This window comes from Artemia sp. Qi Xiang Cuo, chromosome 1 (genome assembly GCF_049724085.1).
Source record: "Artemia sp. Qi Xiang Cuo chromosome 1, ASM4972408v1, whole genome shotgun sequence".
NCBI lineage: Eukaryota > Metazoa > Arthropoda > Branchiopoda > Anostraca > Artemiidae > Artemia > Artemia sp. Qi Xiang Cuo.
In genome coordinates, this window is record NC_142794.1 from 99,728,175 (window position 1) to 99,750,010 (window position 21,836).

Below are 21,836 nucleotides of genomic sequence, written 5' to 3' on the forward strand. Positions count from 1 at the left end.
CTATGACATCCTCTTTCCAACCTGCACATTGAATTAGTTGTTCTCTGTCATCTTTGGGTATGTCCTGTTGTATGTGTTCTAAAATCGTGGCCATCATTACATCAAAACCTTTCTTATTTGAAAGGGATCTTAGACTCTTCAATTGGTATTTTGTCTTTATCTGCTCACAACTGTCACAATGCATTGTGAGGTATACATCCCTGATGTTAGCTACCTTATCAAGGCTCTCACCAAATAATTTTATTATTGTATTTTCATCCACAGAAACTCTAATATTGCTATCACCGTAAATGAAGTCTTGACTATTATTACGACAGAGTCTACTTGACACTTCTTCTATGTAATGACTTAGTTCTTTGTACGAGCCCTCGACTTGTAGTAGATTAATCTGTTGTATAATCTTACATTTTGATACTGCCTTATATACGCTATTAATGAAACAGTTCAAGACAGGAAAATGTGGAGCTAGTGCCCTTAGAGAACGCAAATAGCTCTGACATCCCTCATTTGGGCTACAGTATAACGAATGCCCATGCTTTCTTGTGTCCCTGTAATTGATTTCACAATAATCCAAGCCGCCAAGGTAGAAATTAACCACTTTGTCAGTTGAAAATTTTAATGCTATATTATTTTCAAGGATATCAAAAAGAATTTGACATAATTCAATATCCGTCGGATAGAGCTTGCAGATATCAGGGTGACATTGCCAAGTAACCTGCTGCCCAATTTTTGGTTTTGAATGTTTACTCAGATTGTTATAGGTGACTTCAGCCATCATAATTTCCTTGTCAGATCTAGATTCAGAGCATTCTTCAATAGTTGTCTCGTACTTTTCAGGACAGTTTGTTCTACTACACAGAGAATTTTTTGCCAAATATTCAGTAGAACTAAAAGAACTGTTTAAAACACAGTTAGAAATGCTTTTTTCTTGAGTCGGTGTTCCAGGAATTTGTTCTAAATCATTAGTCTTACAAACACATTTACTAATAACCCTAACAGGCTTGTTTTCGCCATAATTGAAAAACATTGCTTTTCCTTCGCTGTTGATAGGTATGCTTGTATATATGTTTTTATTGCTGCTACATAAACTGCAATTGCTCCTTCCAAAATTAATATACGAATTTTCAAAGAAGTACGCCTCCGTATATTCACTGTGTTGTCGAACATTTTCCATTGCATCTGTAAACTGTTCCGCAGTTGCCAATCCATACCTTGGAAGCTTTTCATTAAACTGACAACATTTCTTTTGGATATTACTATGAAGCTTTGCCAAGGAATTTCTAGCCGACTTTTCAACAGCATCCGCTCTTTCAAAGAGAATTTTAATCTGTAATTTTGAATACTTTTCGTGATCCTGGTAAAACATGCGTAAAATGTTTCTCAATTTACGAAGATCAGCCTGCATTTTTGCCATCTTCTTGTATTTCTGAATGTAATTTTTCCCTTTGTCCTTATGCGTTCTTCGGTACAACCTCGCAGAGAATTTAATTTTTTCATTATAGCTTTTGTCACCCCAGTATCTACCCATTATTCTGGTAGCAACTTTTTTCTTATGTTTGTTTCGGTAATCTTCATCATTATCATACCGTTCCTTGCTCTTTTGTCTAGCCTGTCTCAATTGTTGCTTCTCTATAAAGTTTATCATTGTGATAACGCTCCTTGATCTTTTGTCTAGCCTGCTCAATTCTTGCATTCTCTATAAAGTTTATCATTGTGATAACGCTCCTTGATCTTTTGTTTAGCCTGCTCAATTCTTGCTTCTCTGTAATGTTCATCATTACCATACCGTTCCTTGATCTTTTGTTTGGCTGTCTCAATTTTTGCATGTCTATAATCTTCATCATTGTGATAACACATCTTGCTGTTTTCTTTTGCTCTCTCAATTATTACTTCGCGATACGCCTGGTCGGTTGAATACCTTTGTTTTGCTCTCTCAATTATTACTTCTCGATACACCTGGTCGGTTGAATACCTTTGCTTTTTTCTTTTCAAGTTACTATCTCTGTTGTTTGTGTAGTACTCTTTCTTCAACTTGCGTATAGCCTGCTTTGATCTAACCATTATTCTAATCAAGAATGAGAGAATTTTCAGTTTTGACTTTCCTTATATACTAATTATGACGTCACTCTATTCACGTCATAGCTCTAATATAAAACTATGATGACGTTCATATATTTATCTAGTAGGGTTTCAGAACAAGGTAATTTCTAATGATGTACTTTTGTTTTGATCTGAACTCTATTTTTAGGAGTTTTCGGGTTTTTATATTTCTTAGCATTGGACTGATCGTCTATTACTAGGTTGCTAGCTACTGCTGCAACCCAAATTCACATATATATTTATTTATGAGAGGCAGCCTGGCCGAGTGGTCCAAGGCACTGGTGTTAGCCACCAGTCTCTTCAGAGGCGTGGGTTCAATTCTTACCGCTGGTATACGATTATGTTTGAAAGACTGCAGTGTGAAAAGACATCAAAATGCAGTTTTTGGAGTGGTCCAAGGCACTCGTGTTACCCACCAGTCTCTTCGGAGGCGTGGGTTCAAATCTTACGGCTGGTATACGATTATGTTTGAAAGACTACAGTGTGAAAAGACATCAAAAATGCAGTTTTTGGTGGAAAAATTTATTCTCTTTTAGAAATAATTTAATTTTAGTTACTATAGATTTTTAACCCAATTAATTTCCTTTAAAATGAGCTATTGATACAACTCTCTACGATGTTCCAGTGCCAAGCTATCTCTGGATACAAAAAAAGAAAAAAGAAAAAAGAAAAAAATATCCCGTTTGTGGCAGAATAACGTGGTTGCAAGTCAATTTTCTTGATTTTCAAGACAATATATTTCCCTTGCTGTTCAAGCCAAGGGACAGAAAGTTTCCTATACAGGGGTTTCGGACAAGGCGGTTCTAATGGTGTACTTTTTGTTTTGATCTGACTCCTTTGTTAGGAACTATGGGCTTTTATATTTCTTAACATTGGACGTGATCGTCTCTTACTAGGTTGCTAGCTACCGCTGCAACCCGGATGTTTTTCTATTCACGTCATAGCTCTAATATAAAGCTATGACATTCATTATTTATCTAGTAGGGTTTCAGACAAGGTAGTTCTAATGATGTACTTTTGTTTTGATCTTACTCTATTTTTAGGAGTTTTGTTATATTTCTTAGCATGGGACTGATCGTCTCTTACTAGGTTGCTAGCTACTGCTGCAACCCAAATTCACATATATATTTATTTATGAGAGGCAGCCTGGCCGAGTGGTCCAAGACACTGGTGTTAGCCACCAGTCTCTTCGGGGGCGTGGGTTCAAATCTTACCGCTGGTATACGATTATGTTTGAAAGACTGCAGTGTGAAAAGACATCAAAAATGCAGTTTTTGGTGGAAAAATTTATTCTCTTTTAGAAATAATTTATTGTAGTTACTATAGATTTTTAACCCAATTAATTTCCTTTAAAATGAGCTATTGAACAACCCTCTACGATGTTCCAGTGCCAAGCTATCTGTGGAAAAGAAAAAGAAAGAAAAGAGAAAAAAATATCCCGTTTGGGGAGAATAACGTGGTTAAAGTCAATTTTCTTGATTTTCAAGCCAATATATTTCCCTTGCTGTTCAAGCCAAGGGACAGAAAGTTTCCTATACAGGGGTTTCAGACATGGCGGTTCTAATGGTGTACATTTGTTTTTATCTTACTCCTTTTTTAGGAGCTATGGGTTTTATATTTCTTAACATTGGACGTGATCGTCTCTTACTAGGTTGCTAGCTACCGCTGCAACCCGGATGTTTTAATTACAAAAAGTTTTTAACCCTATTAATTTCCTTCAAAATGAGCCATTGAACAACTCTCTACAATATTCCAGTGCCATGGTATCTGTTGAATTACTAACCTATACTATATATAATTAAGTGGCGTATAAAATTTAGTATAGGTAAGAGGTCGTTCTTTATTATAATTTTTGCAGTTTACATAATAACTTTAGCAATTCTAAACTGACAAATAAAATATATATTAAAAAATGGAATTTTTTGGTCTGAAACTACATAGTCCATCCCACATCGGGTAGTTAGAACCTAACCAAAAATAAAACTAATTTTAACATTTTAAGGTATTTTCCTAGCTTGAATTGAAATATTCGAACTATTGCTCGGATACCATGGATATTTTTGCAGTTTACACAAGCTGCAAAGAACGCAGAGGCTGATCTTTGTAAATTGAGAAAAATTTTACGAATTTTTTACCGGGATTACGAAAAATATTCAAAATTCAAGATTAAAATTATCTCTGAAAGAATAGATTTTGTTGAAAAGTCAGCTAGAGATGCTTTTGCAAAACTTCATAGTAATATCCAAAAGAAATGTTGCATGTTTAGTGAAAAGCTTCCCAGGTATGGACTTGCAACTGTGGAACAGTTTACAGATGTAATGGGAAATCTTATACGTCACTGTGAATATATGGAGGCGTAATTGTCCTTTATATAGTTTCAGCTTAAATTCGATGATCGAGCCTTTATGTAATTGCTGTTCAAGCCAAGGGACAGAAAGTTTCCTATACAGGGGTTTCGGACAAGGCAGCTCTAATGGTGTACTTTTTGTTTTGATCTGACTCCTTTTTTAGGAATTATGGGTCTTTATATGTCTTAACATTGGACGTGATCGTCTCTTACTAGGTTGCTAGCTACCGCTGCAACCCGGATAATCATGAATGAGACCATTTACATCTTTGTCACTTTTAATATAGTAATTATGAAGTCATGGAATAATGATTTTATTTCATGACGTCATGGCGCAATGATATTATTTCATGACGTCTTCAGAAACAACAACATAATGTCGTGTTTTTCTATTCACGTCATAGCTCTAATATATAGCTCTAATAAGTCAATTTTCTTGATTTTCAAGCCAATATATTTTCTTTGTTATTCAAGCCAAAGTTTCCTTTATAGGGGTTTCGGACAAGGCGGATCTAATGATGTACTTTTGTTTTGATCTGACTCAATTTTTAGGAGTTTTGGGTTTTTATATTTCTTAGCATTGGACTGATCGTCTCTTACTAGGTTGCTAGCTACTGCTGCAACCCAGATTCACATATATAGTTATGAAAGGCAGCGTGGCCGAGTGGTTCAAGGCGCTGGTGTTAGCCACTAGTCTCTTTGGAGGCGTGGGTTCAAATCTTACCGTTGGTATACGATTATGATTTATGTACAAAAATCAAATATCTTTGAAAAGATTGCAGTATGAAAAGACATCAAAAATGCAGTTTTTAGTGGAAAAATTTATTCTCTTTTAAAAATAATTTATTTTAGTTACAATAGATTTTTAACCTAATTAATTTCCTTTAATGACCCATTGAACAACTCTCTAAAATATTCCAGTGCCAAGCTATCTGTGGAAAAAAAAGAAAGAAAAAAGAAAGAAAATAGATACCGTTTAGGCAGAATGCTGTAGTAGCTGCCACGTTTCTTCATTTTCAAGCCAATATTGCTGTTCAAGCCGAATGACAGAAAGTTTCCTATACAGGGGTTTTGGACACGGTGGTTCTAATGGTGTACTTTTTGTTTTGATCTGACTCTTGTTTTTAGGATTATGGGTTTTTATAATTCTTGACATTGGACGCGATCGTCTCTTACTAGGATGCTAGCTACCGTTGCAACCCAAATAAAACTTATTTTAATTAGTACTACATTAGATTCTCTTGACTGACATCGCTCTCTTATGTATTTAAAGTTTAAAATGTTCCCTAACTCCTTGCTAAATATCGTAAATTTAATATAAATTAATATAGGCAAGAGTTTTTTCTTTATTATAAACTATTGAACAACTTTCTACGATGTTCCATTGCCAAGCTATCTCTGGAAAACAAGAAAAAAAGAGAAAAAAAAATATGCCGTTTGTGGAGAATAACGTGGACGTGATCGTCTCTTACTAGGTTGCTAGCCACCGCTACAACCCGGATACTAATGGTGTACTTTTTGTTTTGATCTGACTCCTTTTTTAGGAGCTATGGGTTTTTATATTTCTTAACATTGGACGTGATCGTCTTTTACTAGGTTGCTAGCTACCGTTGCAACCTGGATCAAGCCAAAAAACGGTAAGTTTGCCGTATAGAAGTTTTGGACAAGGGAGTTCTAATAGTATACTTTGTTTTGATCTGAATCTTTTTTCAGGAGTTAAGGGTTACTTTAGTATTTACTATAGGGCGTGATCGTCTCCTACTAGGCTGCTAGCTACCGCTGCAAGCCGGATTATTACAAACAGGAAAAAGCCTACGGCTTTTTCTTCTTTGAAATAGTAAGAGACTAGCCTCAAATAATCAAGTAGTGAACTAAATCCAATGTATGTAATTGGTTTTTATTCCAATGATCGTCTTTTAATGGAAAATCTTAATATATTGACCTTAAATATAACTGTACTAGACTGTACTATACGTAAGTGGCCTATAAAAATTTAGTATAGGCAAGTGGTCGTTCCTTACTGTATTCTTTAATGTTACATACAGGAAAAAGCCTATGGCATTTTCTTAATTGGAATAATAAGAGACGACCTGGCTGCAACCCACGAATATGACATCATTGATCAATCTTTAACATGAAATTATAATCTGATTTTAGTTACTATTGGCTGGAAGCTTGTTCTTTACTGTAATTTTCAAGCAAATATATTTCACTTGCTGTTCAAGCGAAGGGATAGAAAGTTTACTATACAGGGGTTTCGGACAAGGCGGTTCTAATGGTGTACTTTTTGTTTTGATCTGACTCCTTTGTTAGGAACTATGGGTTTTTATATTTCTTAACATTGGACGTGATCGTCTCTTACTAGGTTGCTAGCTACCGCTGCAACCCGGACAAACAGGAAAAAGCCTATGGTTTTTTCTTCTTTGAAATAGTAAGAGACGACCCTCAAAGAATCAGGTAGCTAAAAAAGTCCAAAATATACAATCGTTTGTTCTTCTAATGGACTTATTTAAATATAACCTTTATGTTATCCATTTAGTATAGGTACTTTTGTTTTGATCTGACTCCTTTGTCAGGAACTATGGATTTTTATATTTCTTAACATTGGACGTAATCGTCTCTTACTAGGTTGCTAGCTACCGCTGCAACCCGGATATGGAGGCATAATTGTCCTTTACTTTACTTTATGGAGGCATAATTGTCCTTTACTTAGTTTCAGCTTAAATTCGATGATCGAGCCCTCATGTACTACATCCAACGACTATGACGTCATTGATCAATATTGTATATAAGAAATTAAGTTTTTCGTGAAAAATAATTAATAAAAAAATTTAGTGCAAAGGCACTAGATCTAGAGATTTCCTTTAAAATGAGCCATTGAACAACTCTCTACGATGTTCCAGTGCCAAGCTATCTCTGGAAACAAAAGAAAGAAAGAAAAAATATCCCGTTTGTGCAGAATAACGTGGTTAAAGTCAATTTTCTTGATTTTCAAGCCAATATATTTTCTTTGTTATTCAAGCCAAAGGGCGGTAAGTTTCCTTTATAGGGGTTTCGGACAAGGCGGTTCTAATGGTGTACTTTTTGTTTTGATCTGACTATTTTTCTAGGAGTTAGGGGTTTTTATATTTCTTAACATTGGACGTGATCGTCTCTTACTAGGTTGCTAGCTACCGCTGCAACCCAAATAAAACTTATGTTAATTAGTACTACAATAGATTCTCTTGACTGACATCGCTCTCTTATGTATTTAAAGTTTAAAATGTTCCCTAACTCCTTGCTAAATATAGTAACTTTAATATAAATTAATATAGGCAAAAAGCCTATGGTTTTTTCTTCTTTGAAATAGTAAGAGACGAACCTCAAACAATCAAGTAGCTAACTAAGTCCAAAGTCTGCAATGGTTTGTTATTGCAATGATCGTCCCTTAATGTAATCTTCAGAAACAACAATATAATTTCGTGTATTTCTATTCACGTCATAGCTCTAGTTTATCTAGTACGGTTTCAGACAAGGTAGTTCTAATGATGTACTTTTGTTTTGATCTGACTGTATTTTTAGGAGTTTTGGGTTTTTATATTTCTTAGCATTGGACTGATAGTCTCTTCCTAGGTTGCTAGCTACTGCTGCAACCCAAATTATGAGAGGCAGCCTGGCCGAGTGGTCTAAGGCACTGGTGTTAGCCACCAGTCTCTTCGGAGGCGTGGGTTCAAATCTTACCGCTGGTATACGATTATGTTTGAAAGACTGCAGTGTGAAAAGACATCAAAAATGCAGTTTTTGGTGGAAAAATTTATTCTCTTTTAGAAATAATTTATTTTAGTTACTATAGATTTTTAACCCAATTAATTTCCTTGAAAATGAGCCATTGAACAACTCTCTACGATGTTCCAGTGCCAAGCTATCTCTGGATACAAAAGAAAAAAAAAGAAAAAAAATATCCCGTTTAGGCAGAATGTTGTAGTAGCTGCCACTTTTCTTGACTTTCAAGCCAATAGATTTCCCTTGCTGTTCAAGCCAAGGGACAGAAAGTTTCCTATACAGGGGTTTCGGACAAGGCGGTTCTAATGGTGTACTTTTTGTTTTGATCTGACTCTTTTTTTAGGAACTATGGGTTTTTATATTTCTTAATATTGGACGTGATCGTCTCTTACTAGGTTGCTAGCTACCGCTGCAACCCGGATAACTTCTTATGATCATCTTTTAATATAGCTTTACCACGAACTTTTTGATTGCTTCAAAAATCAGATATCTTTGAAAAGACTGCAGTATGAAAAGACACCAAAAATGCAGTTTATAATGAAAAATTTATTCTGTTTTAAAAATAATTTGTTAAAGTTACAATAGGTTTTTCACCTCATTAATATCCTTTAAAATGAGCCATTGAACAACTTTCTACGATGTTTCAGCGCCAAGTTATCTGTGGAAATGGAAACAAAGATGCCATTTAGGCATAATACTGTGGTAGCTGCCAGTTTTCTTTATTTTCAAGACAATATATTTCCCTTACCGTTCAAGCCAAGAGAATTTTTCTTAACATTGTAGGTTTCTACCTACCGCTGTATCTCGGATTTGTTTGATATTCAGCCTTCAATAAATCCTATTTATAGTAACGATCCTTTATGTATCTAGCTACCGCTGCAACCCGGATGATGAAGATTTAACTGATGTGTCAAAAGTAAGGTTGCAAGTCTACGATTTTGTTTTGGCCTTATTATAATTGGTATGATAAAATAATAATATGCATATGGTTCTTAAATCATACTCTTTTACAGTCCCATATGGTCTAGTGGGTAGGATAGGTGGCTTTCATGTAGCAGGTCCGGGTTCGATTCCCGGTATATAATTTATAATGAACCACATCGATACCTTATCTAATCTTTATTATAATTTTTGATATATTGACTTTAAATATAACTGTACTAGCCTATACTATAGTTAAGTGGCCTATAAAATTTAGCATAGACAAGAGGTCGTTCTTTACTATAAAACCCAATTAATTTCCTTTTAAATGAGCCATTGAACAACTATCTACGATGTTCCAGTGCCAAACTATCTCTGGATACAAGGAAAAAAAATATCCTGTTTAGGCAGAATGTTCTAGTAGCTGCCACGTTTCTTGATTTTCAAGCCAATATATTTCCCTTGCTGTTCAAGCCAAGGGACAGAAAGTTCTACTATACAGGGGTTTCGGACAAGGCGGTTCTATTGGTGTACTTTTTGTTTTGATCTGACTCATTTTTTTTGGAACTATGGGTTTTTATATTTCTTAACATTGGATGTGATCGTCTCTTACTAGGTTGCTGGCTACCGCTGCAACCCGGAGGTTTCTAGCTACTGCTGCAACCCGGAGTTGTGACTATATACTATATATTATCTATACTATAGTTAAGTGGCCTATAAAATTTAGTATAGGCAAAAGGTCGTTCTTTATTATATGCAACCCGGAATATCCTATATGGTCTAGAGGTTGGAATAGCTCTCACCCAGAAGGCTTGAGTTCAATTTCTGTATGGGAAATTTTTACTTATGATGATTTCTTAAGGAACATAATTAAAATTTCTTAATGTATTAAAAATAATTTGTTTTTATTACAGAGGGTTTTTAACCCCATTAATTTCCTTTAAAATGAGCCATTGAACAACTCTCTACGATTTTCCAGTGCCAAGCTATCTGTTAAATTACTAACCTATACTATAATTAAGTGGCGTATAAAATTTAGTATAGGCAAGAGGTTGTTCTTTATTATAAAACTAGCAAAAAGTTTTTTAAGCCTGATGAAGATTTAACTAATGTGTCAAAAGTAAGGTTGCAAGTCGACGATTTTGTTTTGGCCTTATTATAATTGGTAGGGTGAAATAATAATATGCATATGGCTCTTAAATCATACTTCTTTATGGTTCCAAATGGTCTAGTGGCTAGGATAGTTAACTTTCACTTAACAGGCTCGGGTTCGATTCCCGGTGTGGGAAAATTTTTAACTCTATAATCTTCGAACATTTGAACCTATTATAATCTATGATGATGTATAATATAAATACTGTAATCTTAACTATAGTGAAGTTGCGTATGCAAGTTAGTATAGGGAAGAGTTCGATCTTTATTATATAACTACCACTGCAACCGAGATTGATAAATCAGATTATGTAAACCCTGATTACAAACAGGAAAAAGCCTACGGCTTTTTCTTCTCTGGAGTAGTAAGAGACGACTCTTAAGAAATCAGGCAGCTAACTAAGTCCAATGTATGCAATTGTTTGTTATTCCAACGATTGTCTTTTAATGTGACTACCATTGCACCCCGGAATATATTAAAGATTTGAGTTAGTATAAGCGAGGGTTCGTTCTTTATTATAATTTGTTCTGACTCTTTTCTCAGGAGTTAGGGGTTTTTATATATCTTAACATTGGCCGTGATCGTCTCTTACTAGGTTGCTAGCTACCGCTGCAACCCGGACTATGGACTAAAGTTCGTTCTTTAATGTAATGATCTGACTCTTTTTTTTAGGAGTTAGGGGTTTTTATATTTCTTAACATTGGACGTGATCATCTCTTATTAGGTTGCTAGCTACCGCTGCAACCCGGATGTTGTAAACGCCTATTTGAAGCAGAATAATGCCTTGGTCTTTAATAAATATAGCTACCGCTGAAACCTGAATACCACTGCAATCTGGATATCTTGCAGCTACCCCTGGAACCACCATATATCAATTACTATGGGCGAGAGATCGGTCTTTACTGTATCTTTAAAAACAGCCATTGAATAACTCTCTATGATGTTCCAGTGCCAAGCTATCTGTGGAATTACTTACCTATACTATAATTAAGTGGCGTATAAAATTTAGTATAGGCAAGAGGTCGTTCTTTATTATAAACATCAAAAATGCAATTTTTTTGACAAAATTGATTCTACTTTAAAAAGTATTTTATTTTTAATTACAAAAGGCACTAGATGTAGGAATTTCCTTTAAAATGAGCTATTATAAAGCTCTCTATGATTTTCCAGTGCCCAGCTAGCTGAGGAGAAAGAAAAAGCGGAAAGAAAAAAATATCCCGTTTGTGGAGAATAACGTGGCTAAAGTCAATTTTCTTGATTTTCAAACCAATATATTTTCTATGTTATTCAAGCCAAAGGGCGGTAAGTTTTTATATAGGGGTTTTGGAAAAGGCGGTTCTAATGGTGTACTTTTTGTTTTGATCTGACTCTTTTTTTAGGAGTTAGGGGGTTTTATATTTCTTAACATTGGACGTGATCGTCTCTTACTAGGTTGCTAGCTACCGCTGCAACCCGGATCAACCCACACAAATGTAAAGTCCTTCATCTCGTCCAAACAACCCCAACCATAGTCATCAAATGATTGACTCTGCAGGTGCCAATATGCCCATTCAGAGGGCGGAGGAAATTGAAAATAAGCTTAAGTTTCATAGTCACTGTTTGAACCAAGCAGTTAAAGCAAACAAGGTCCTTGGTTTCATCAAGCGTTCAGTAACAAGTCGCCAACCAAGAGTTATCAAGAAGCTTTGCACAGCCCTTGTTCGTCCCCATCTTGAGTTTGGCATGTCGGTCGCCAACCTGCACTTTAAGTGTGACATGGAGATTCTTGAGAAGGTCCAGCGTAGAGCAACCAAGCTCCCTTTTGCCAAAAAAAATCTCCTACGAGCAACGACTAGAAAAGCCTGACCTGTCTGCCCTAACGCACCATAGAGAGAAGAGGAGATATCTTCCTCGCTTTTAAGATGATGACCAGTGACACCATCAAGCCCGTTTTCGATCACAGTGAATACACCAGAACACGAGGAAATACCATAAAACTGCGTCAAAAATTTAGTAGTAAGTATGAACAGTTCAACTTCTTCATCAATCGCGTTGTTTCAGTGCGGAATTCACTCAGCGAATCTATCATGTTGACCAGATCAGTTGATAGCTTCAAGATTGGTGTTGACCATGACTGGAGCGGCAAGTCATTGAAGACACAGTGGAACAAACCAGTATCATCGAGCAGGGTCTATTAGGTGCCTTCCGCCCCCTTTAGCCCTCAATTATGCCCGGCCGCCGATACATCTAGTGACACCCAACAAGGAAACCAAACTATCCTGTAAATATGAAAATTGTGTTAATTGTCCTGTTGTTATGAGCTGTGTTATGAACTGTTGTCCTGTATATATGTAAATATTGATAATACAGCTGTGACATGAAGATTATCGTGTCAACGTTACCTGGCGACATCTACAGGTTCTTCAACCTTAATCGCTAGAAGATGCGATTTAAGGTAATTTAAGATAAACTATTATATTTTCATCCTATTTTGTTTTATTACATTAGCATTAACGAAACTTCAGTTTCCGCGTGTCCATCGGATTCTTAACAAGTACCAAATCGCGTATGACTTTTTTTCTTAAGAAAATGTTCGGAAGTGAAAAAAATCATACTTTATCCTGTCAATTCAAACTCATTTTGTGCCAACTCTTAACATATTATACGTCATAAGAATCATCTCACATTCTTTAATGAGGTCATCAATGTGAAATCACATATACGGTAGTACCATAGTATCAGCGGGTTTGGTTTTTAAATTTAAGATGGCAATCAAGAATAGTATATCCGGTTTTGAATAACTGAAAAGTACGTTGACATCATTGTGCATCTTCCATTTTTGTGACTTATGCTTGGCTGCTCTTCTATAACTTGGGTGAAGTTGAGTGCTTGTCCGGTTGAAGCTATGCACGCATTTAAAGGAAGCTATATGTTGTTTTTTTTCGGTCTAGGGCTTTCTACGTCTTAAATAGTATTTTTCTCAGATCGAGATTTTAGCCAGGGTTTCAGAGGAGAGAAGACGGTAATGCTGTACGCAAAGTTATATATTCCAGGAAAACGAACAGACCTTAATAATATCTAATGGTGTACTTTTTGTTTTGATCTGACTCTTTTTTTAAGAACTATGGGTTTTTATATTTCTTAACATTGGACGTGATCGTCTCTTACTAGGTTGCTAGCTACCGCTGCAACCCGGAAAACTCGTTACCACGAGCTATTTGATAAATGACACCATTTTTGATTGATCATTTATGTAATGATTATAATAACTTTATATTCGTTCTTTATTATAATACTATGGGTTACAGTTCGTTCCTTATTATAATACCCTTGGAAACACCATATATCAGTTACTATGGGCGAGAGATCGTTCTTTACTGTAACATATCCTCCATCATAATAGTTGAATTTTTTCGGTACTCCATAGAAATTCAATTCCTTACTGTCATTATGTACTTGTAGTCGTTCTTTACTGTAAATATTTCTTAACATTGGACGTGATCGTCTCTTACTAGGTTGCTAGCTACCGCTGCAACCCGGATATTCGATGATTGAGCCTTTATGTATACCGCTGAAACCCGGAAATAGTTACTATGTGCCGTGGTTTCTTCTTTACTAGGTTTCAGCTATATCCGATGAAATTTATGCTATAAGAGATCATAAAAAAATTAATTACCTTTCTATATTTATCTCATATGGTTTAGTGGTTTAGGGTAGTTGGCTTTCAATTAATTGTCTTGGGTTTGAATCCCGGTGTGGGAATTATACTTAAACAAAATTAGATTAAATTAATTAGCTAATTTGACATGACATAGTAGGTAACTAAGGGCAAGAGTTCGTTCTTTACTATAAATAACAACCAGGATGACGTCAGTTACAACTTGGAATTCGTTCTATGCTATATCATTACAAACAGGAAAAAGCCTACGGCTTTTTCTTCTTTGAAATAGTAAGAGACGAACCAAAAGTAACTACCCCTGTAACCACCATATATCAGTTACTATGCATGAGCGATCGTTCTTTACTGTAAATTCCTTTAAATGAGCCATTGAACAACTCTCTACGATGTTCCAATGTCAAGCTATCTGTGGAATTACTAACCTATACTATAATTCAGTGGCGTATAAAGTTTAGTATAGGCATGAGGTCGTTCTTTATTATAATACCCTTGGAAACACCATATATCAGTTACTATGGGCGAGAGATCGTTCTTTACTGTAACATATCCTCCATCATAATAGTTGAATTTTTTCGGTACTCCATAGAAATTCAATTCCTTACTGTCATTATGTACTTGTAGTCGTTCTTTACTGTAAATAATCTTCGAACATTTGAACCTTTTATAATCTATAATGATGTATAATATAAATACTGTAATCTTAACTATAGTGAAGTTGCGTATGCAAGTTAGTATAGGGAAGAGTTCGATCTTTATTATAATACCGCTGCAACCCAGATCATATCGTAACAATTTATTTTATTTTAAAAATTATTTTTGTTAATTACAAAAGGTTTCTATATACAGCAGTTTCCTTTAAAATAAGTCATTACTCAGGTCTTTATTATGACCATGAACTGTTTGATTTAATACTTCAGTTACTATGGGTTACAGTTCGTTCGTCATTGTAAATTTTCTTAGAATTTATGGGTTTTTATATTTCTTAACATTGGACGTGATCGTCTCTTATTAGGTTTGCTAGCTACCGCTGCAACCCGTATACTTTTAAGGACATATGATTACAAACAGGAAATAGCCTACGGCTTTTTCTTCTTTAAAATAGTAAGAGCCGAACCTCGAGCAATCAAGTGGCTAATTTCTTTGAACGAACCTAAAAAAGTTGAGTAGCTAACTAAGCCCAATGTTTGCAGTGGTTTTTATTCCAGTGATCGTCTTTTAATGCAATTAATTTAAAACTGGACTATAGATCGCTCTTTAATGTAAAATACTAGCCTACACTATAGTTAAGTGGCCTATAAAATTTAGTAGAGGCAAGTGGTCGTTCTTTATTATAATTGCTTCGATCTAACCATTATTCTAATCAAGAATGAGAGAATTTACATCTTTGTCGTTCTTAAGTAGTAATTATGACATCACGGCGTAATGATTTTATTGACGTCATAGCGCAATGATATTATTTCATGACGTCATCAGAAACAACAATATAATTTCGTGTTTTTCTATTCACGTCATAGCTCTAATATAAAGCTATAATGAGATTCATTATTTATCTAGTAGGGTTTCAGACAAGGTAGTTCTAATGATGTACTTTTGTTTTGATTTGACTCAATTTTTAGGAGCTTTGGGTTTTTATATTTCTTAGCATAGGACTGATCGTCTCTTACTAGATTGCTAGCTACAGCTGCAACCCAGATTCACATATATAGTTATTTATGAGAGGCAGCCTGGCCGAGTGGTCCAAGACACTGGTGTTAGCCACCAGTCTCTTCGGAGGCGTGGGTTCAAATCTTACCGCTGGTATGCGATTATATTTGAAAGACTGCAGTGTGAAAAGACATTGAAAATGCAGTTTTTGGTGGAAAAATTTATTCTCTTTTAGAAATAATTTATTTTAGTTACTATAGATTTTTAACCCAATTAATTTCCTTTAAAATGAGCTATTGAAGAACCCTCTACGATGTTCCAGTGCCAAGCTATCTCTGGATACAAAAGAAAAGAGAAAAAAAATATCCCGTTTGGGGAGAATAACGTGGTTAAAGTCAATTTTCTTGATTTTCAAGCCAATATATTTCCCTTGCTGTTCAAGCCAAGGGACAGAAAGTTTTCTATACAGGGGTTTCGAACAAGGCGGTTCTAATGGTGTACTTTTTGTTTTGATCTGACTTCTTTGTTAGGAACTATGGGTTTTTATATTTCTTAACATTGGACGTGATCGTCTCTTACTAGGTTGCTAGCTACCGCTGCAACCCTGATTCTTCCAGGAGACAAAAAGCAAAACTAATTTTAGAATTTTCATGTATTTTTGTTGTTTAAATTAAAAAATTACTATTACTGATTAGGCATCATAAATATTTTTGCAGTTTACATAATAATTTTAGCGATTAAGCCAAAAAAGAAAATTTTGGTTCCAGGAGTTTCGGTTACTATTGAGACAAGTAGCTATTATTACTATAGAGTTCATTACCATGGACTGTTCTATTGCTTCAAAATTCAAATATCTTTGAAAAGACTGCAGTATGAAAATACATCAAAAATGCAATTTTTTTGACAAAATTGATTCTACTGTAAAAAGTATTTTATTTTTAAATACAAAAGTGACTAGATGTTGCAATTTCCATTAAAATGAGCTATTATACAGCTCTCTATGATTTTCCAGTGCCCAGCTAGCTGAGCAGGAAAAAAGCGGAAAGAAAAAAATATCCCGTTTGTGGAGAATAACGTGGTAAAAGTCAATTTTCTTGATTTTCAAGCCAATATATTTTCTTTGTTATTCAAGCCAAAGGGCTGTAAGTTTCCTATATAGTGGATTAGGACAAGGTGGTTCTAATGGTGTACGTTTTTTTTTGATCTGACTCTTTTTTTAGGAGTTGGGTGGTTTTATATTTCTTAACATTGGAGGTGATCGTCTCTTACTAGGTTGCTAGCTACCGCTGCAACCCGGATTCGAATGATCTCTTTTAATTAGGTTCCTAGCTACCACTGCAAACCGCAACTATTAAAAAAATATTTTATCTTTAATTACAGAAGGAACTAGATGTACCAAGTTTTACTATTGAGACGAGTCGCTCTTACTAGACAACATACAGTTCGTTATCACGAACTGTTTGCTTTGATGTATCTATTGGTATCAAAATTTCGTTCTTTAGAGTTTCGATTACTATTGAGACAATTAGCAATTATTACTATAGAGTTTATTACCATGAACTGTTTGATTGCTTCAAAATTCAAATATCTTTGAAAAAACTGCAGTATGAAAATACATCAAAAATGTAATTTTTTTGACAAAATTGATTCTACTTTAAAAAGAATTTTATTTTTAATTACAAAAGGCACTAGATGTAGCAATTTCCTTTAAAATGAGCTATTATAAAGCTCTCTATGATTTTCCAGTGCCCAGCTAGCTGAGGAGAAAGAAAAAGCGGAAAGAAAAAAATATCCCGTTTGTGGAGAATAACGTGGTTAAAGTCAATTTTCTTGATTTTCAAACCAATATATTTTCTATGTTATTCAAGCCAAAGGGCGGTAAGTTTTTATATAGGGGTTTTGGAAAAGGCGGTTCTAATGGTGTACTTTTTGTTTTGATCTGACTCTTTTTTTAGGAGTTAGGGGGTTTTATATTTCTTAACATTGGACGTGATCGTCTCTTACTAGGTTGCTAGCTACCGCTGCAACCCGGATAATCTTCGAACATTTGAACCTTTTATAATCTATAATGATGTATAATATAAATACTGTAATCTTAACTATAGTGAAGTTGCGTATGCAAGTTAGTATAGGGAAGAGTTCGATCTTTATTATAATACCGCTGCAATCCAGATCATATCGTAACAATTTATTTTATTTTAAAAATTATTTTTGTTAATTACAAAAGGTTTCTATATACAGCAGTTTCCTTTAAAATAAGTCATTACTCAGGTCTTTATTATGACCATGAACTGTTTGATTTAATACTTCAGTTACTATGGGTTACAGTTCGTTCGTCATTGTAAATTTTCTTAGAATTTATGGGTTTTTATATTTCTTAACATTGGACGTGATCGTCTCTTATTAGGTTTGCTAGCTACCGCTGCAACCCGTATACTTTTAAGGACATATGATTACAAACAGGAAATAGCCTACGGCTTTTTCTTCTTTGGAATAGTAAGAGCCGAACCTCGAACAATCAAGTGGCTAATTTCTTTGAACGAACCTAAAAAAGTTGAGTAGCTAACTAAGCCCAATGTTTGCAATGGTTTTTATTCCAGTGATCGTCTTTTAATGCAATTAATTTAAAACTGGACTATAGATCGCTCTTTAATGTAAAATACTAGCCTACACTATAGTTAAGTGGCCTATAAAATTTAGTAGAGGCAAGTGGTCGTTCTTTATTATAATTGCTTCGATCTAACCATTATTCTAATCAAGAATGAGAGAATTTACATCTTTGTCGTTCTTAAGTAGTAATTATGACATCACGGCGTAAGGATTTTATTGACGTCATAGCGCAATGATATTATTTCATGACGTCATCAGAAACAACAATATAATTTCGTGTTTTTCTATTCACGTCATAGCTCTAATATAAAGCTATAATGAGATTCATTATTTATCTAGTAGGGTTTCAGACAAGGTAGTTCTAATGATGTACTTTTGTTTTGATTTGACTCAATTTTTAGGAGCTTTGGGTTTTTATATTTCTTAGCATAGGACTGATCGTCTCTTACTAGATTGCTAGCTACTGCTGCAACCCAGATTCACATATATAGTTATTTATGAGAGGCAGCCTGGCCGAGTGGTCCAAGACACTGGTGTTAGCCACCAGTCTCTTCGGAGGCGTGGGTTCAAATCTTACCGCTGGTATGCGATTATGTTTGAAAGACTGCAGTGTGAAAAGACATTGAAAATGCAGTTTTTGGTGGAAAAATTTATTCTCTTTTAGAAATAATTTATTTTAGTTACTATAGATTTTTAACCCAATTAATTTCCTTTAAAATGAGCTATTGAACAACCCTCTACGATGTTCTAGTGCCAAGCTATCTCTGGATACAAAAGAAAAGAGAAAAAAAATATCCCGTTTGGGGAGAATAACGTGGTTAAAGTCAATTTTCTTGATTTTAAAGCCAATATATTTCTCTTGCTGTTCAAGCCAAGGGACAGAAAGTTTCCTATACAGGGGTTTCGGACAAGGCGGTTCTAACGGTGTACTTTTTGTTTTGATCTGACTCCTTTGTTAGGAACTATGGGTTTTTATATTTCTTAACATTGGACGTGATCGTCTCTTACTAGGTTGCTAGCTACCGCTGCAACCCTGATTCTTCCAGGAGACAAAAAGCAAAACTAATTTTAGAATTTTCATGTATTTTTGTTGTTTAAATTAAAAAATTACTATTACTGATTAGGCATCATAAATATTTTTGCAGTTTACATAATAATTTTAGCGATTAAGCCAAAAAAGAAAATTTTGGTTCCAGGAGTGTCGGTTACTATTGAGACAAGTAGCTATTATTACTATAGAGTTCATTACCATGGACTGTTTTATTGCTTCAAAATTCAAATATCTTTGAAAAGACTGAAGTATGAAATTACATCAATAATGCATTTTTTTTGACAAAATTGATTCTACTTTAAAAAGTATTTTATTTTTAAATACAAAAGTGACTAGATGTTGCAATTTCCATTAAAATTAGCTATTATACAGCTCTCTATGATTTTCCAGTGCCCAGCTAGCTGAGCAGGAAAAAAAGCGGAAAGAAAAAAATATCCCGTTTGTGGAGAATAACGTGGTAAAATTCAATTTTATTGATTTTCAAGCCAATATATTTTCTTTGTTATTCAAGCCAAAGGTCTTTAAGTTTCCTTTATAGTTGATTCTGACAATGATGTTCTAATGTTGTACGTTTTGTTTTGATATGACTCTTTTTTTAGGAGTGGGGGGGTTTTATATTTCTTAACATTGGAGGTGATCGTCTCTTACTAGGTTGCTAGCTACCGCTGCAACCCGGATTCGAATGATCTCTTTTAATTAGGTTCCTAGCTACCACTGCAAACCGCAACTATTAAAAAAATATTTTATCTTTAATTACAGAAGGAACTAGATGTAGCAAGTTTTACTATTGAGACGAGTCGCTCTTACTATACAACATACAGTTCGTTATCACGAACTGTTTGCTTTGATGTATCTATTGGTATCAAAATTTCGTTCTTTAGAGTTTCGATTACTATTGAGACAATTAGCAATTATTACTATAGAGTTCATTACCATGAACTGTTTGATTGCTTCAAAATTCAAATATCTTTGAAAAAACTGCAGTATGAAAATACATCAAAAATGCAATTTTTTTGACAAAATTGATTCTACTTTAAAAAGTATTTTATTTTTAATTACAAAAGGCACTAGATGTGGGAATTTCCTTTAAAATGAGCTATTATAAAGCTCTCTATGATTTTCCAGTGCCCAGCTAGCTGAGGAGGAAAAAAAAGCGGAAAGAAAAAAATATCCCGTTTGTGGAGAATAACGTGGCTAAAGTCAATTTTCTTGATTTTCAAACCAATATATTTTCTATGTTATTCAAGCCAAAGGGCGGTAAGTTTTTATATAGGGGTTTTGGAAAAGGCGGTTCTAATGGTGTACTTTTTGTTTTGATCTGACTCTTTTTTTAGGAGTTGGGGGGTTTTATATTTCTTGACATTGGAGGTGATCGTCTCTTACTAGGTTGCTAGCTACCGCTGCAACCCGGATTACGTCACATATGGTTATCTTTTAATGTATTATTACAAACAGGAAAAAGCCTACGGCTTTTTCTTCTTTGGAATAGTAAGAGACGAACCTCAAAGAATCGGGCAGCTAACTAAGTCCAATATAAGCAATTGTTTGTTCTTCTAATGATCATCTTTTAATTTGGCGTTTCTTACTAGGTTGCTAGCTACAACTTAAACCCAGATTATGTAATAGGTTGTTAGCTACCACTGCAACCTAGATATTCTTATTTCTGCTACTCTGGGCTAAGGTTCGTTCTTTCATGTAAAATTAGCAAAATATTTTTTAAGTCTGATGAAGATTTAACTAATGTGTCAAAAGTAAGATTGCAAGTCAACGATTTTGTTTTGACCTTATTATAATTGGTATGGTGAAATAATAATATGCATATGGCTCTTAAATCATACTTCCTGATGGTCCCATATGGTCTAGTGGCTAGGATATTTAACTTTCACTTAACAGACCCGGGCTCGATTCCCGGTGTGGGAAAATTTTTAACTCTATAATCTTCGAACATTTGAACCTTTTATAATTTATAATTATGTATAATATAAATGCTGTAATCTTAACTATAGTGAAGTTGCCTATGAAAGTTAGTATAGGGAAGAGTTCGATCTTTATTATAAAGTCTTTTGGAACCGCTGAATTGAGAGGCTGGACAGAAAAATGTTCAACCAATGTAGATTTTGCGCTTTCTGTCAGTTTCTGAAGGATTGCAGCTTCCGGTATTTCAGGTAAATTATCAACCCCAACCGCTTTTTCAGCAAGACGTGCTTCAAGTATTTTATTTAAATCTTCTAGGGTGTATGCATGTATTGTTTTATAGAGACTGTTGTTCTCTCTTAACCACAACAGTGCTTCATGGACTTTTCTCAGATCTATTAGTGCAGTCCAAACATTCTTGTTGTAAGTAGGCTGACCATTGACAATGACTACAAAACTATCAATGTTAAGAAGTTTTTCAGGCTGAATATCTGCATTTGCTTGCACATCAACAGGTAGATATACTATTCTCCCCTTAAGAGCGTCAACAAGTTCTGTTCTAGGTCTCTTCAGTGCAGTTACTTGCCCTAATCTGACGATTGTAAGACAAGGCATTACAAATCGAATCATTGCCATTTCAAAATTATTTAAACACTTTATACATTCCGGTGTACAG

The 21,836-nt window shown here is 34.7% G+C and overlaps 1 protein-coding gene across 1 annotated transcript in view; it reads right to left on the reverse strand.

The window, feature by feature from the left end:
• Positions 1-12,487: 12,487 nt before the first annotated feature.
• LOC148956991 (glycine receptor subunit alpha-2-like) overlaps positions 12,488-21,836 on the reverse strand; it is a 210,468-nt gene continuing 201,119 nt past the window's right edge. The window contains exon 8 of the mRNA XM_089092734.1: positions 12,488-12,541. Within this exon, the coding sequence (XP_088948860.1) occupies positions 12,488-12,541 (54 nt within the window). The remainder of the gene's footprint in view (positions 12,542-21,836) is intronic.